The sequence below is a fragment of the Lygodium microphyllum genome, chromosome 14, assembly GCF_053477565.2.
Source record: "Lygodium microphyllum isolate KBCC chromosome 14, Lygodium_microphyllum_v1.1.10, whole genome shotgun sequence".
Taxonomy (NCBI): Eukaryota; Viridiplantae; Streptophyta; class Polypodiopsida; order Schizaeales; family Lygodiaceae; genus Lygodium; species Lygodium microphyllum.
This window is the reverse complement of record NC_141148.1, coordinates 154616969-154631255: the sequence shown is the minus strand read 5'-3', so window position 1 is coordinate 154631255 and position 14287 is coordinate 154616969. Positions and strand designations below refer to the sequence as shown.

The 14287-nt window shown below is 41.5% G+C and overlaps 1 protein-coding gene across 4 annotated transcripts in view; it reads right to left on the bottom strand.

Moving 5' to 3' along the window:
- The window catches only part of LOC148026262 (ATP-dependent DNA helicase Q-like 2), a 128798-nt gene extending 115708 nt beyond the window's left edge, over positions 1–13090 (bottom strand). For 2 of the 4 annotated variants that reach the window (XM_087693571.1, XM_087693568.1), the window contains exon 1: positions 12733–13064. In XM_087693571.1, coding sequence (XP_087549697.1) covers positions 12733–12793 — 61 coding nt within the window. In that variant the 5' untranslated portion in view covers positions 12794–13064. The other 2 variants (XM_087693567.1, XM_087693570.1) reach the window with 2 other exon arrangements.
- Positions 13091–14287: the final 1197 nt, after the last annotated feature.

Below are 14287 nucleotides of genomic sequence, written 5' to 3'. Positions count from 1 at the left end.
TCTGACAAGCTGCGGCACCTGCAGCTCCAACTCCCAATGCCCACCAGTCCAGGTCTGCTCTAACCTGCCAGGTCAGCCCATCAATTTCGCCCACCACTGGTCTATACTGCCTTCAGTCACCTCCACAGCCAGCTCAGTCCATATCAGGGGTAACAAACAAGAAAATTTTATCAATTTTTTATTCCCTTTAATTCTTTGGGAGGGGCTTTTGCTCGGGCAGGCATTCTCAACTTCAGTACGTGTCTGGAACACGATTACAGCAGAGATTTTATGCATTTGGGCCAGACATTTGGGGCTTTTGCAGTTAGCTCACTGATTGACACATGTACATCTGTGACAGTCTGAAATAGACTGATTTTGAACACTTTGGAACACGAAATTTTGGGGCTTTTGCATCTTCAATGCTGTTGAGCATTTATTGCACCTTGGACAACATGCATTTCAAATAGTTTTGACAAAGTGTGCTTCAATTTGCTAATTACAACAAAGTACTTGCTGTAATTTCTGAAAATTTTGAGATTTCCAAGTTGGTCTAGCTTGAGACATTGCTCTTTTGCTCTCTAATTAGCATTGTTTATCATGGCAAATCAGGGAGGTGATGTATTTACTTACGTATCCAAGGAGGATAGGTTGGATGGTAACAACTATTCATTCTAGTCCTTCATTATGAAGAATGTGCTGATTGCGAAGAATCTTTGGGATTATGTCAGCGGTGAAGAAGTTAGGCCCGGAGTTATGGCTCCTGCTACTCCTCCTTCAAGAGGATGTGGACAACGGGCAACTCAGCCTATTCAACCTGCTCCAACTCAGCCACTTCCCCAAAGATCAACAGCACAGAAGGCTTTGTTGTTGATTGCATTTTCAGTTCAGTGGTCTATGATCCCACATTCGGTCTACAGCTTCTTCACGAGAAGCCTAGCTAACCTTAGAGTAGATGTTTGCTGGAAAGAATGAGAAGCGCATCTCTTTCTTGAAGAAAGAACTTAAGACAATAAAGATGGATGAGGGTGATTCTATGCAAGATTATCTAAATAAAATTCAAGACTTGCGTCAGCAGCTTATGAATGTAGATGAGAATTACTCAGATGCACAGTTGATCTGTACTACTTGAATTCATTGCCGCCCTCGTACTTGGCCTTTCATACAGCCTTGAACCTCACCATCCTCATAGCCACTTACTTTCCTTCAGCTGGTCAATTTGCTCTTAGAGGAAGAGTACACACGAAAGTGTTGAGCTAAAACATGCATTACTTGCTGATTAGCCTCTTAAACAGCCCCAAAACACACTAAAAAAATGCTCTTTTAGAGTAAAAACCCTAAAACGGGGAGCAGTTCGAGAGAGTTCAGTGGAAACCCTAAAACAAGGAGTGGTTCGAGAGAGTTTAGTGGACACCCTAATTTTTAGGGCGCCCTTCCACGTCTATAAATAGACAAGTTGCCCCCATTCAACCCCCAATCCGTCTATACAGGTTTCTCACTCCACGTGCAGATTTCAGCCATCAGCCTCCTCCCACATGGCTGTCCAGCCTTTTCTTGAATCCCTCCTCCTTGGCGAGAGTTCACACACCAAAGGCACAATTTCAAAATTTGTACAAATCTGGCCACAAAATTTGGGGCTTTTCCAAGATTTGGCATCATTCATGCCTGCCTGTCAGTGACTTTTGAGTCAAAAATTGCAGACATCGCGAGCCGTGACCTCAATTAAATTGGGGATTTTGCCAATTTTGTCAAAATTTTGCATTTTTGGGTAAAATTTCCTGACATTAGATCCCAGAAATTTGGGCCTTTTCATATATTGGCAAAGCTTTACTCAGCTGGGTCAGATTGACTGACATTCATGCAATTTTGGACTTGAAATTTTGGGGATTTACGCAGAATTTTGGTAAATTTCTGCATCTTTTACCCGTGCAGTGGCTGATTAATGTATAAACAACAGAGATTTATTTCTGGTTGAAGAAAAACAGCAGGGTATTTTGTTGGTTCAGCTTGTGCTTCCGCAGATTAGTGCATTTACTCTTGTGTTCGTGATAAAATGGCTGCAACTTCTTCCAGTTTAGACATCAAGAGTTTGATGGAGATCAAACGGTTTGATGGTCATGGCTTTGACCTTTGGAAAGACCGTATGCAGGGCATTTTGTTCCTGAAGGATTGTGAGGATGCTTTGCAGGAAGATAAACCCGCACTAATGTCTGATGCAAATTGGGCCAAAGTGAATAAAAAGGCTGTGGCTTACATAAAGATGGGTGTCACTAATGACATTCTGACAAACATTAAGGGTTTAGACACAGGTTATGCATTATGGGAGAAGCTGAAGACTACTTATGAGATCACCACACCTGTTAATCAGGTGCATTTAATGTGCAAGTTGGTGAATATGCGACTGGATGAGTCAAAGCCTACAGCTGAGCACTTGAGTGCATTTACAGGGATTCTAAATCAGCTCAAAGATGCAAACTTGGACTTTGATGATAAGTTAAGGGCGATCTTTTTTATCATGACACTGCTGGACTCGTGGGAAACCTTGGTGGTCTCACTCAGCAATAACCCCAATTTCTCATATGATGGTGTGAGGGATTCTATCTTGAATGAAGAAATTAGACGTATGTCTAGTGGAGAAGGCAACAACTCAGCTTATAGTGTAAGAGGCAAAGCTGAAAAGAAAAATGCATATGCAGGGCAAAGAAACAGGAGTAAGAGCAAAGGAAAAGATAAGAGTGGCATTACTTGCTATCATTGTGGTCGGAAGGGCCACAAGAAACCTGATTGCAAGTCCTACAAGAAGGAACAAGAGAGAAAGAAGAATGCAGAAGATAAAAAGAAGAAGGAAGAAAAGACAAATGCATTGGGGACATCCAAAGGCAAAGAAAAGACCGATGTGGTCTCTAGTGTGGTCATAGAGGAGCTTTCAGATACAGAGGCTGATGTATTATGTACAGTTGATTATGATGCCCTTATATGTCACATGCAAGATATGCAGATTACCAAGGCTGATGTGATTGATGCACTCTTGTCAGTTGATGATGGTGTCACTCAAACTTGGATTGTAGACTCTGGTGCCTCTTTCCATATAACTCCTTGCTTGGAGTGTTTTGCTATGTTCAATGCAGGCAATTATGGAAAGGTGTACCTTGGAAATAACCATGCTTGCAGCATTGATGGGATTGGCACCGTACACTTGTCTTTAGACAATGGTCAAGAGCTTGTGTTGAAAGATGTCAGATATGTGCCTGGCATTAAAAGGAGTTTACTATCTGTTGGTTAGCTTGACTTGCATGGCTACACCACACTGTTTGGTGGTGGTTTGTGGAAAATAAAAAAGGGTTCCATGCTGATTGCAAAAGGAACCAAGAAGGGCACATTGTACTGTTTGCATTGTAAAGCCTTGAACGGCAAGTTTCTTGCAGTTGCTGAAATTTGCAGCCACTTGGAGTTATGGCATAAGAGATTAGGCCATATGAGCCAAAAAGGACTTGATGTTCTTACCTCTCTGAAGAGGGTTGATGGAAAAGGCTCCAAACTTGATTTTTGTAATGAGTGTCAGTTTGGAAAGTAAATACAAATTTCATTTTACTCTGGTGTCTCTTGTAAGTCCAATGTCTTGGACTTGGTGCATTCTGATGTATGTAGTATACCCATGAAATCATTGGGTGGTACTGCATATTTTGTCTCCTTTATTGATGATTGTTCCAAAAAGATTTGGGTGTACTTGCTGAAAAAGAAAAGTGAAGTGTTTGCTGTTTTTTAAACTTTTCATGCATTTGTGACCACTCAGATAGATAGAAAGCTGAAATGCTTGAGAACTGATAATGGGGGTGAGTTCACATCGACTGAATTCAAATCATTCTGTGACTTACATGGTATTAAGAGGGAGCTTACAGCCCCTAACAGTCTTTCTTCAAATGGGGTGGCTGAAAGATATAACAGGACTTTATGTGAAAGAGTGCGGTGCATATTGTCCACTGCGGTGCATGCTGTCCACTGCGGTGCATGCTGTCCACTGCCAATCTCCCTCATGCATTTTGGGGAGAGGCACTCAAAACCGCGGTTCACATTTGCAACCGCTCTCCAAATAGGTCCTTAAATAATGACATCCCTGAGGAGATTTGGTCTGGCAAATCGGACTCATATGACCATTTACGTATATTTGGTTGTGATGCTTTTGTACATGTTAGGGATGAGCTAAGGAACAAACTTGACCCAAAATCCACCAAAGGCATTTTCATGGGCTATGGTGATGAGGGTGAATTTGGCTACAGAGTGTGGTTACCTCAGTCCAAGAAAATTATTTGCAGCCGTAATGTTGTGTTTAATGAGGCAAAATTGCTGAAAGGCTCTTTAGCCTCTAATGAAGATCTGAAAATGGGGAAATTTCAGAGTTTGCAGCCACCCATAACTTCAGAAAATGAGCCTCAAGGTGCTGTACCACAGGCTGAAACTGATGATCAGCCGGTTACTTTTGAGCCAGATGATGATGGACAGCAAATAGAAGCACAAGGAGGTCATGGACAACAAGATAGGCTTGCTGATTATGAAAATGCAGGTGCTGGAAATGAAAATGAAGGTGCTGTACAGCATGAACAGCATGCTGAAAATGGTTTACAGCAGCAAATGAATGCTGAAAATAATATACCTCTTGATGTAGACCCAATTCCTGACAATGTTGATCATTGGGTATGCAGGTCTACAAGCGTAAGAAGGCAACCACATAGGTTTGACCCCTCCTTGCATTATGTGAAGCTTATAGATGAGGGTGAGCCTCTTACATACAAAGAGGCCAAGTCATGTGAGTTCAACAGTAAGTGGGAGCTAGCTATGTAGGAAGAGATTAAATCTCTATATGCAAATGATACTTGGGATCTTGTGTCATTACCAAAGGGAAGAAAGCCACTTCCAACAAATGGGTGTACAAAGTCAAGACAGTTGATAGGAAACCCAAGTACAAGGCAAGGCTAGTTGCCAAAGGTTATGCACAAAAGGAAGGAATTGACTTCCAAGAGGTCTTCTCACCTGTTGTGAAGATGACCACTTTACGTGTGCTTTTTGCTCTTACTGCTATTTTGGATTTAGAGCTGTACCAAATGGATGTAAAAACAGCTTTCTTGCATGGTGACATTGATGAGGAAATCTACATGAAACAGCCCGAGGGCTTTGTAGTTCTTGGAAAAGAACAGATGGTGTGTAAGCTAAAACGCAGCCTATATGGGCTGAAGCAAGCACCACGGCAGTGGTACAAAAAGTTTGATTCTTTTAAGTTATCTCATGAGTTTACACGCAGCCATGCAGATCATTGCTTGTACATGAAAAAGGATACAGATGGCAGCCCCATAATACTTGTTTTGTATGTGGATGATATGTTACTAGCTGGGAAAAGAAAGACTAGCTTGGATGCTCTTAAAAATCAGCTCAAATCAGCTTTCTCCATGAAAGATTTGGGGAATGTAGAGCATATTTTAGGCATGAGGATTCTTAGAGATAGAATGCAGAAATTGTTGTTTTTATCTCAAGAAAAGTACATTGGAAAGGTACTGGACAGATTTAACATGGCTGAAGCTAAGCCTTTTGGGGTACCCTTACCTCCTTATCTCAAGCTTAGCAAAGCCAACAGCACGAAAGATGACGTGGAAGCAAATGCTATGAAAGGAGTTCCTTATGCATCAGCTTGTGGCTCTCTTATGTATGCTATGGTTGCTACTCGTCCAGACATTGCTAATGCACTGGGAGTTGTTAGCAGGTTTATGTCAAATCCTGGCAAAGCACATTGGGAGGCTATCAAGTGTATTCTTCGATACCTTAAGGGTACAGAAAGAAAAAGCATTTGCTATAGGCAGGGTGCACTTAGTTTGTAGGGTTATTGTGATGCAAACATGGCAGGGGACTTGGACACTCGTAGGTCCACCAGCGGGTATGTCTTTACAGTTGCTGGTGGGGCTGTTTCTTGGTGTTCCAGGTTGCAAAACATTGTTGCACTGAGTACCACTGAAGCTGAATACATATTAGCGACCGAAGCTTCTAAGGAAGCTATATGGTTGAGCAGACTTGCAAATGATCTCGGCATGTCTATGGGTACTGAAATTTTGGGATGTGATAGCCAGAGTGCTGTGTATCTGGCTAGGAATGCCATGTATCATTCACGCACAAAGCATATAGATGTGCGATATCACTTCATCAAACAGATTCTGGAAGATGGTCGAATCACATTGACCAAGATTAAAACGCAAGATAACCCTATAGATGTTCTCACTAAAAGTCTAAGCAAAGCTCAACACGAGCATTGCATTCGACTAGTGGGAGTTGGTTAGCTAGAGGTTCATATCAAACCTTTAAGTGGGAGGTTGTTGGGATATAAAGGCCTAGTGACCTCCATGTATGTAGTACACGCACACTGTACATGTAAACGCACCCTTTATGTACCCCAAGTATAAATACATTTTATTCTTTGTGTACCAACACATTGTTGGTACACTCTTATCATCTCGGACTTTCACTCTGCTCACACTCTCTCCAATCGTCACACTCATACGCTCACTATTGCTAGATCTCAAACTCTCTCAGCTGTGTCCTTCCAGTTCCAACAATGGCTCCCTCCTCAACTCATGCCCCTTCTCCACCTCGACATCAGCATCTCCTAGAGCTCCTCTATCTTGTGTTTGGTACTCCTGCTCCACTGGCGCCTTCCTCCATCATCAGGCATCATCTTTCTTAGCTACTGGAGTTTGCGTTTGCAACATCTAGTGGCTGCTCGACCATCTAGTATCACATCACTACTGGCATTTCCATCATCAAAGGCTTTTCATCCTTGTTTGTAGCTTCTGGCCTTGCTCCATCCCCTGGGGACGATGCACCTGTCACGAGGACGTGAAATTTTGAGATGCTTTAATCTTGCCGATAACATTTGATTAAGTTGTAAATCAAATGTGCAAGATTGTTTAGCACATGTGATACACATGGCAATTATTTTATGGTAGCAGGCCAAGGACCCCGAGGATGCAGTGGATATCAAAGGTAAAAGCTATGATAAGTTATTCCAGCTGGGCTTTGTGCGTCAGTTATTGGTGTCAATTTTGATCCTAGGACAGTTATTTGGCCAATAAGTGTCAGTGGTGACACTAGAAACTAGCATTAATTAATTGAATTAATGCCACTCTAGGGTCAATAGAGGTTGAGAACCACTCTAGGTTGCAAATTCACCTAGCCAATTTAATTATTGGCTGGTGAAATTAATTTTTTGAGCACTAGAACAATTATTAAATTACTTTTCAAAATTCATATTCTAAAAATTAATTTAATAAGTTGGGTAATGCTGAAAAATGGGTTTAGAAGGTTACCACTTGGTAAAAATGCCCATGCAAATTGAGAAAACGTTTTTGGGGGTTGGATCTCAACCATTCAATGAGTTTACAATTTGGAAGAGGGAGAGAGAGAGTTGCTAGTCCATTTTTTTTTATCAGAGAACAACAATTTTTTGCAAAAGATAGCCATCTGAGGGCCTTGGCAAGCAAGGGACAACAAGAAGTCACCTTCCAAGGACTGGCAACAGCATTGCTAATCAAGTAACAGCATTTTGAAGATATCAGGCAATAGGTGATTGCATTAAATGCAGGCCGAAGCAGGCAGCAAGTAGAATTTAGGGTTTTCTCGCGAAGAAAATCAGATTCCTCTCCCATCTTGGCTTTCTCTCACCTTCTCCAACCCATTCTCAGGATCTTAGTAGTTCTCAACCATTTTGAGCGGATCTCAGCGAAATTTGGTGGACAGCAAAGACATCTCTACTGTAAACCCTTGGGACCCGTGCCAACAGGAAAAGGCATCGTACACTGAAATCAGCACTTGAAATTCATGGAATTGATAGGGATTTTAGATGCCAAGTCATCGATTGTGAATTGGGGCAACATTTGGCCAATTGGTGGTTCCATTTGTGCAATTCTTGGGTAAAAATCAAGAGGCAATTGGTGTCACGAGGACGTGAAAATTTGAGATGCTTTAATCTTGCTGATAACATTCAATTAAGTTATTAATCAAATGTGTAAGGTTGTTTAAGCACATGTGATGCACATGGCAAATATTCCATAGTAACAAGACAAGGACACCGAGGATGCAATGGGTGTCAAAGGCAAAAGTTGTGATAAGTTATGCCAACAGGGTTCTCTTGGTCAGTTGGTATCAAATTGGACCCTAGGGCAAGGTTGGAGACCACTCCAGGTTGCAAATGGCCTAGCCAATTTAATTGTGGATGGACACATTTAATTTTGGGTAGAATAAGAAGGGCTGAAATTAATTTTTAGGATTATTTAATTCTGAAAATTCAATGGCTAGATAATGTTGAAAAATGGGTTTAGAAGGCTACTACTTGGCAAAAATGCCCATATTGTTAGAAGTGGATGCAATGATGGAAGCGTGGAAAACAGTTGTAATAAATTGTTGAACACAAGAGACAAAAGAAAAAAGAAAGAGAAACACTGCAAAAGAAAAGAACATTGCACAAGGAACTCAAAAGCAAAGAGACACTAGGGAAATGGAATCCATATACCAAGATATGAGACACTATAGAACCAATGTGAGTCATTGGTTGTGAAGACACTTGCACTGCTCCTCCCCCTCCACCAAAACTAGTTAGGTGATGAATGATCAATGAATATGGAGAAGAAGCCTAAATAAATAGGCAAAAATAATGCCATGACCCTCCCCCTCCACCAAAACTAGTTAGGTAATGAATGATCAATGAATATGGAGAAGAAGCCTAAATAAATAGGCAAAAATAATGCCATAACTCATGTCAGGTCCATTAGCATTTAATATTGGTCGGCCAGCAATAAATGCTAAAATGATCATCATAGAATGCCAAGAAAAATGCCTAAATAATCAGGATAATATCTTGGTGCCCTAGCCCATTGAATCACATGCACAGACTCAGTCATGAACTGACATTTTTGCTAGTACCCTCTCTCAGATCATAGGTGATCTGATGCAATACAATATACAATGATAAGGTCCCATCATAGTACGTAAAACAAGGACCACCAGAGTAGAACCATGGATACCCAAGGAGTGGGTGCACAAGCCACCACCAAGGTGCCTCAGAACTTTATGTCGATGTCAATCGTAGCAGCTCCTGAAAATAGAGAAAAATCATAGCAACTCTCAATATCTGTCAACAATATCTCGCAGTAGCATACAAGACTATCCTGTCAAAAATGCCTTTGAATATATGTGACCATGGATTCTCCGCCTTTGGCTAGACTGTCAAAGTGTTCCCTTATGTGAGCTCAAGACTAGGAGTCAATCCCGCTCTCTGTCAAATAACCAGCTCATCATGAACCTAGATGTCAATCCTAGCTCTAGGATTTGAACCTACGAGACTTCGGTCGGTGCGTCAAGGAAACCCCTCTCTGGAACCTATGACCCTATATACCTATATAGATAAGGTTCACCTACCCCATCTCACCACCCTCTCACACTCACTCTTTGGCACGAGAGAGTTGTGAGGCATGATCCCATCACCTGTACTAGGAGCTTAGAAGGGAGGCCCCTACAACCATCACCGGGCCACATAGATGGAGCCTAAACCTAGACCTGAAGAAGAGGAAGACTCGACGGGAGATTCATCACCCTGCGTCACATCCGCGCCTGCTTCTATTGTAAAGCTGCTAATGTCTTGCAGTCCTTCTAGAGATATCCCTTCTTGCCACAATAATAGCATTGAGACATCTTCTTCCATGGTATGGCACACCTTTCTGAAACTGGAATATCTGAAGTACTGAGAGATAGCATCCTCACAGAAACTTGAAGCTGAACACAACAAATCTCCAACATAGCACTTGTAGATAAAGAAATAATGTCAGCATGTTGACTATCAGGAGATGCCAGAGGAGCCATGATGAGGGAGATACAGAGAAGACGAAGAAAGACAAGGGATCTTTAGGGAGAAAAGTATGCCAAAAAATACAAACTCACAAGGATTGCATAAGTTCCAAGCAGTAAAGAAAGCACATAGAGAAAAGATCAATAGTAACCAAAGTGTAGTGATGAGAATACGACAATTGGATGCACATGAACCCTCTCGAAAGCTGAGCAGTGTACCACATAGTGAGAAGATAGACCAAAAATAACTAGAACCAACCTGAAAATACCGTTGCCTAGCCTTGCACAGAGCAAATAGCCAAAATACAAGTGCCGATCAATAAAACATAGGCAACAGACACCAAAACACAAATTTGGAAGAGTCAATAACAAATCTCCAACCCTGAAACAGGCCCAAAAAAACTGAAAATGAAATGGTAGTCTACAAAACACTGAGAAAACAAGCCGAAAATGATTAGAAGATGGTCGCTCAGGCTGCAAATCAGTCGCAGCAGCCAAAAACAGGTCCAATCAGCAGCAAAAAAGCTAAAACTCAGACCCAAAACAGTGTAAAACAGCAGCAAGAACAATGATCCTACAATCTGATATACCATGTCAGAAGTGGATGCATTGATGGAAGCGTGGAAAATTGCCGTAATAAACTGTTGAACACAAGGGACAAAAGAAAGAGAAAGAGAAACACTACAAAAGAAAAGAACACTGCACAAGGAACTCAGAAGCAAAGAGATACTCAGAAAATGGAATCCATATACCAAGATATGAGACATTATAGAACGAATGTGAGTCACCGGCTATGAAGACACTAGCACCTGCTCCTCTCCCTCCACCAAAACCAATCAGGTGATGAATGATTAATGAATGTGGAGGAAAAGCCTGAATAAATAGGCAAAAATAATGTCATAAATCATGTCACGTTGGCCAGCAATAGATGCTAAAAGGACCATCATATAATGCCAAGAAAAATGCCTAAATAATCAAGATAATATCCTAGTGCCCTAACCCACTGAATCACATGCATAGACTCAGCCATGAACTAACATATATGCTAACAGATGCAAACTAAGAAAACGTTTTTGGGGGTTGGGTCTCGGCCATTCAGTTAGTTTACAGCTTGGGAGAGGGAGAGAGAGAGAGAGAGCTGTTGATCCATTTTCTGATCAAAGAATAGCAATTTGCTTCAGAAGACAACCATCTCGGGGCTTTATCAGGCAAGGGACAACAGGATGTCACCTTCTAGGGTCTGGCAATAGTATTGCTAATCAAGCGATAGCATTTTGGAGGTGCCTGGTAGTATAGGTGACTGCATTAAATGCAGACTGGAGCAAGCAGCAGGTAAAATTTAGGGTTTCCTCGCAAAGAAAATTAGATTTCTCTCTCATCTTGGCTTTCTCTCACCTTCTCCGATCCATTATCAGGAGACCTTAGCATTTCAGCCATTTTGCGCATGTCTTAGCCAAATTTGGTGGACAGCAAAGAGATCTCTGCTGTAAACCCAAAATGTCTGCAAAAATTTAGGGATTAGCAGCCACCTCACGACCCGTGCCCATTGGTGAAGGCATCATACACTGAATTCAGCACCTGAAATTTGTGTAATTGTCAAGGAATTCAGATACCAACCCATTCATTGTAATTTGGAGCAGCCTAGAGTACCATGAGCTGAATTTAATCACCAAGACACATCGGAGTCCTGAGAGGGGACTGCTTAGAGTACAAGGATATGTCTGGGCATCCGCGTACGGAAGCTGCACAAAACATCAGGGCCATACCCAATGTTTGAGAGGAGTGGCAATGTTGATCAAACAAGAACTAGGGATAGAGTCTACATCATGGCACGAGACCCTGACATGCGGTACATGTAGATCAAAGTGAAGATCTCCCAAGACCAAATGCTATATATCGCCCTCTACTACTTTCCCTCACGAGGATCAAGATATGCTACAAAGGACCCCCCAACAGTAGGATAGAGAGGGGATCGACGAGCAGATGGAGCGTCCCCTTTCATAGACCTCTCAAACGAGATTGTACACTATTGCAAAAGACTAGGAGAGATTCTCTTGGTAGGAGATTTTCACGCTAGGATGCAGAGCAGACAATGTGACACATATGATTTTGAGGATCCAAGGTGGCTACAGCTGATGGATATGGAGCAAGCATACACAAGTAGGGTATCAGCTCTTAGCAATCATGTGTGTCATGCACAGTCATCTCCTACCTATGAACCTCAATTTGAGTCAAACGAGGATGTTAAGAGCTCTGACACTCAAGCTATCATATGTTTTGACGGAGGAGGTAGCTCTTTTAGAGTGGATTTAATGGTTTAAAGCATGACAACTCCTTACTACTTAAATACTCTTGCAACATAGCCCGACCACATGAGCTACCATCGTAAAGGGCAAGCTGTCTTTTTCCTAAGTGGCAATGATATGTCAATAAAGCTTCTCTCATCTAGTCTAGGTTTAACTATGATAGCCTCCCTACAACTACAAGGGAAAAGTGTGTTAAGGGGTCTCACCATGGTAAGGTTGGGCTTTAAGGAAACATGCTAAAAAGGTGGTTTATTTTTAACCAAACACCATAGTATCCATGTGCACCCAAATTGCTAATCGACCTAGCATGGTTCATAAAAAGGTGAGTGTAGCCTTCTACTACAATTTCTCATGTGCACGGGCTCTCAAGGATGTCCACATCCACAAATCGAACAGCAAAAGAATTTGCACCTAATTTCACTTTGACAAAGTTGCAGATGTGACATTAATCTGTGTGGGTGGCTCTGCCACCAACCTCAGCCAGGCCTTTAACAAAAGGACATATGTGCTTACCCAAAACAGAAAATGAAAAACAAATGCCCAAAGAAAAAAGGCGATATTATTGTACCTTGTACGTGTTCCAGCTCCTCCTCTACCAAAGCCAATTGTTGCCGCAACTCTTCCGTCATATTTCCGATGCCGGCAGGTCCGGCACTGCAGGAATGAGAAGCTTGGAAGGGCGATTTTATCTGTCGTGTGATTCCGGCTCTAGAGAACAGAAAACGTAGTGATTGTAGAGGAACGCGTTGGTCTCTCCTTCGTCAGACGAGGTACGTGAAGCGTTCCATACAAGCAGCGGTCACTGACCTCCGAGCCTCGACGTCTACCTGCTAAAGCATGAGGGACAATGTCATGTGTGATCTCTCTATTATTACACATAATGCAAGAAGTAGACAGACATTACACACATTAGGAAAAGGGACAAGTTGCTTTCAATTCATTAGGTGCCTTTCCAAAGCAAGACAAGGTATCACAAAAGCTAATTGAAAATAAGACTTTCTCCATTGAGAATGGGACTTATTTTCTATTCGCGAACAAGGAACTATATATATGGGCAAAGGTCCTTCACGATGAGAGTAAAGGATAGTCATAAGTCATAAAACATGCATGTGGTCACAAATAGAATGAAATGTTGTTACCAATCAAAATGTGTTAAACTAATGCATCATCACCTTGTTGTATGAAAGCCGAAGGCTTCGAATAAGAATCTATGGCTCTTTGTTACAAATGAGTATGGCTCCTAGTTACACGCAAGCATTTGCATATATATACATGTACCATAATAAGTCATCAATCCAACTATTAGATAATAACTCGTGAAATGAAGGGATTGTCATAGTGGTGGAAATATAGCCTTGATTAATAAGGGCTTGCCAATTGTGATAGTTGTTAATCAAAGTACCTAAGGTTGATTAACAATAGTAACTAGCCTATAACTCCATGCATGCTTCTTGCTTTACAATGCCAACATGATGACCTCCTCATTATATACTCCAATCAGGCTGCAACATGATGCTCATCCCTACTCATCCATTGCCAGTGTCCTACTTGCATAGATTATGATTGGCAATCTCCTTATGGTTTGTGTTACCAAGTAGCAAGAGCCTTGATTTCCATAGCATATTAGATAGTCACATGGCAAACCAACCATTGTACAACTCACCACATGCATTTGCCCTATTTGCCACCAAGGTTTTCATCATGTGTTGTTGCGCTCAAACCAAGAGTCTTGAGATATGTAATTAATATAGTGTTGAATTGGATATTACAAGCTAATAAGATTACATTCTTCACCAATGGCATCATGTGTGATCATTGATACAATTATGAAACCACTTTCTAGAATTAACACTGCACATTTTAATGTCAAACTTACACATTTTAATGCCAATATGCACAAAGATTGATCATTATTTGCTCTAAGCATGGAAGATGAAATGGAGGAAACTCGCCTGATAGAGAACTCTACAAATAGAGATAAGAGCCATAAAATAAAAATAGAAATGGAACTATTAATGGAATAATGTATGCTACCATGACTCTTGGTGGCCAAATCATCACCATGAAAGGATGGCATGGTGCTAATATAAGGCCGATGCACATGAATACAAACTTGCCTCCAT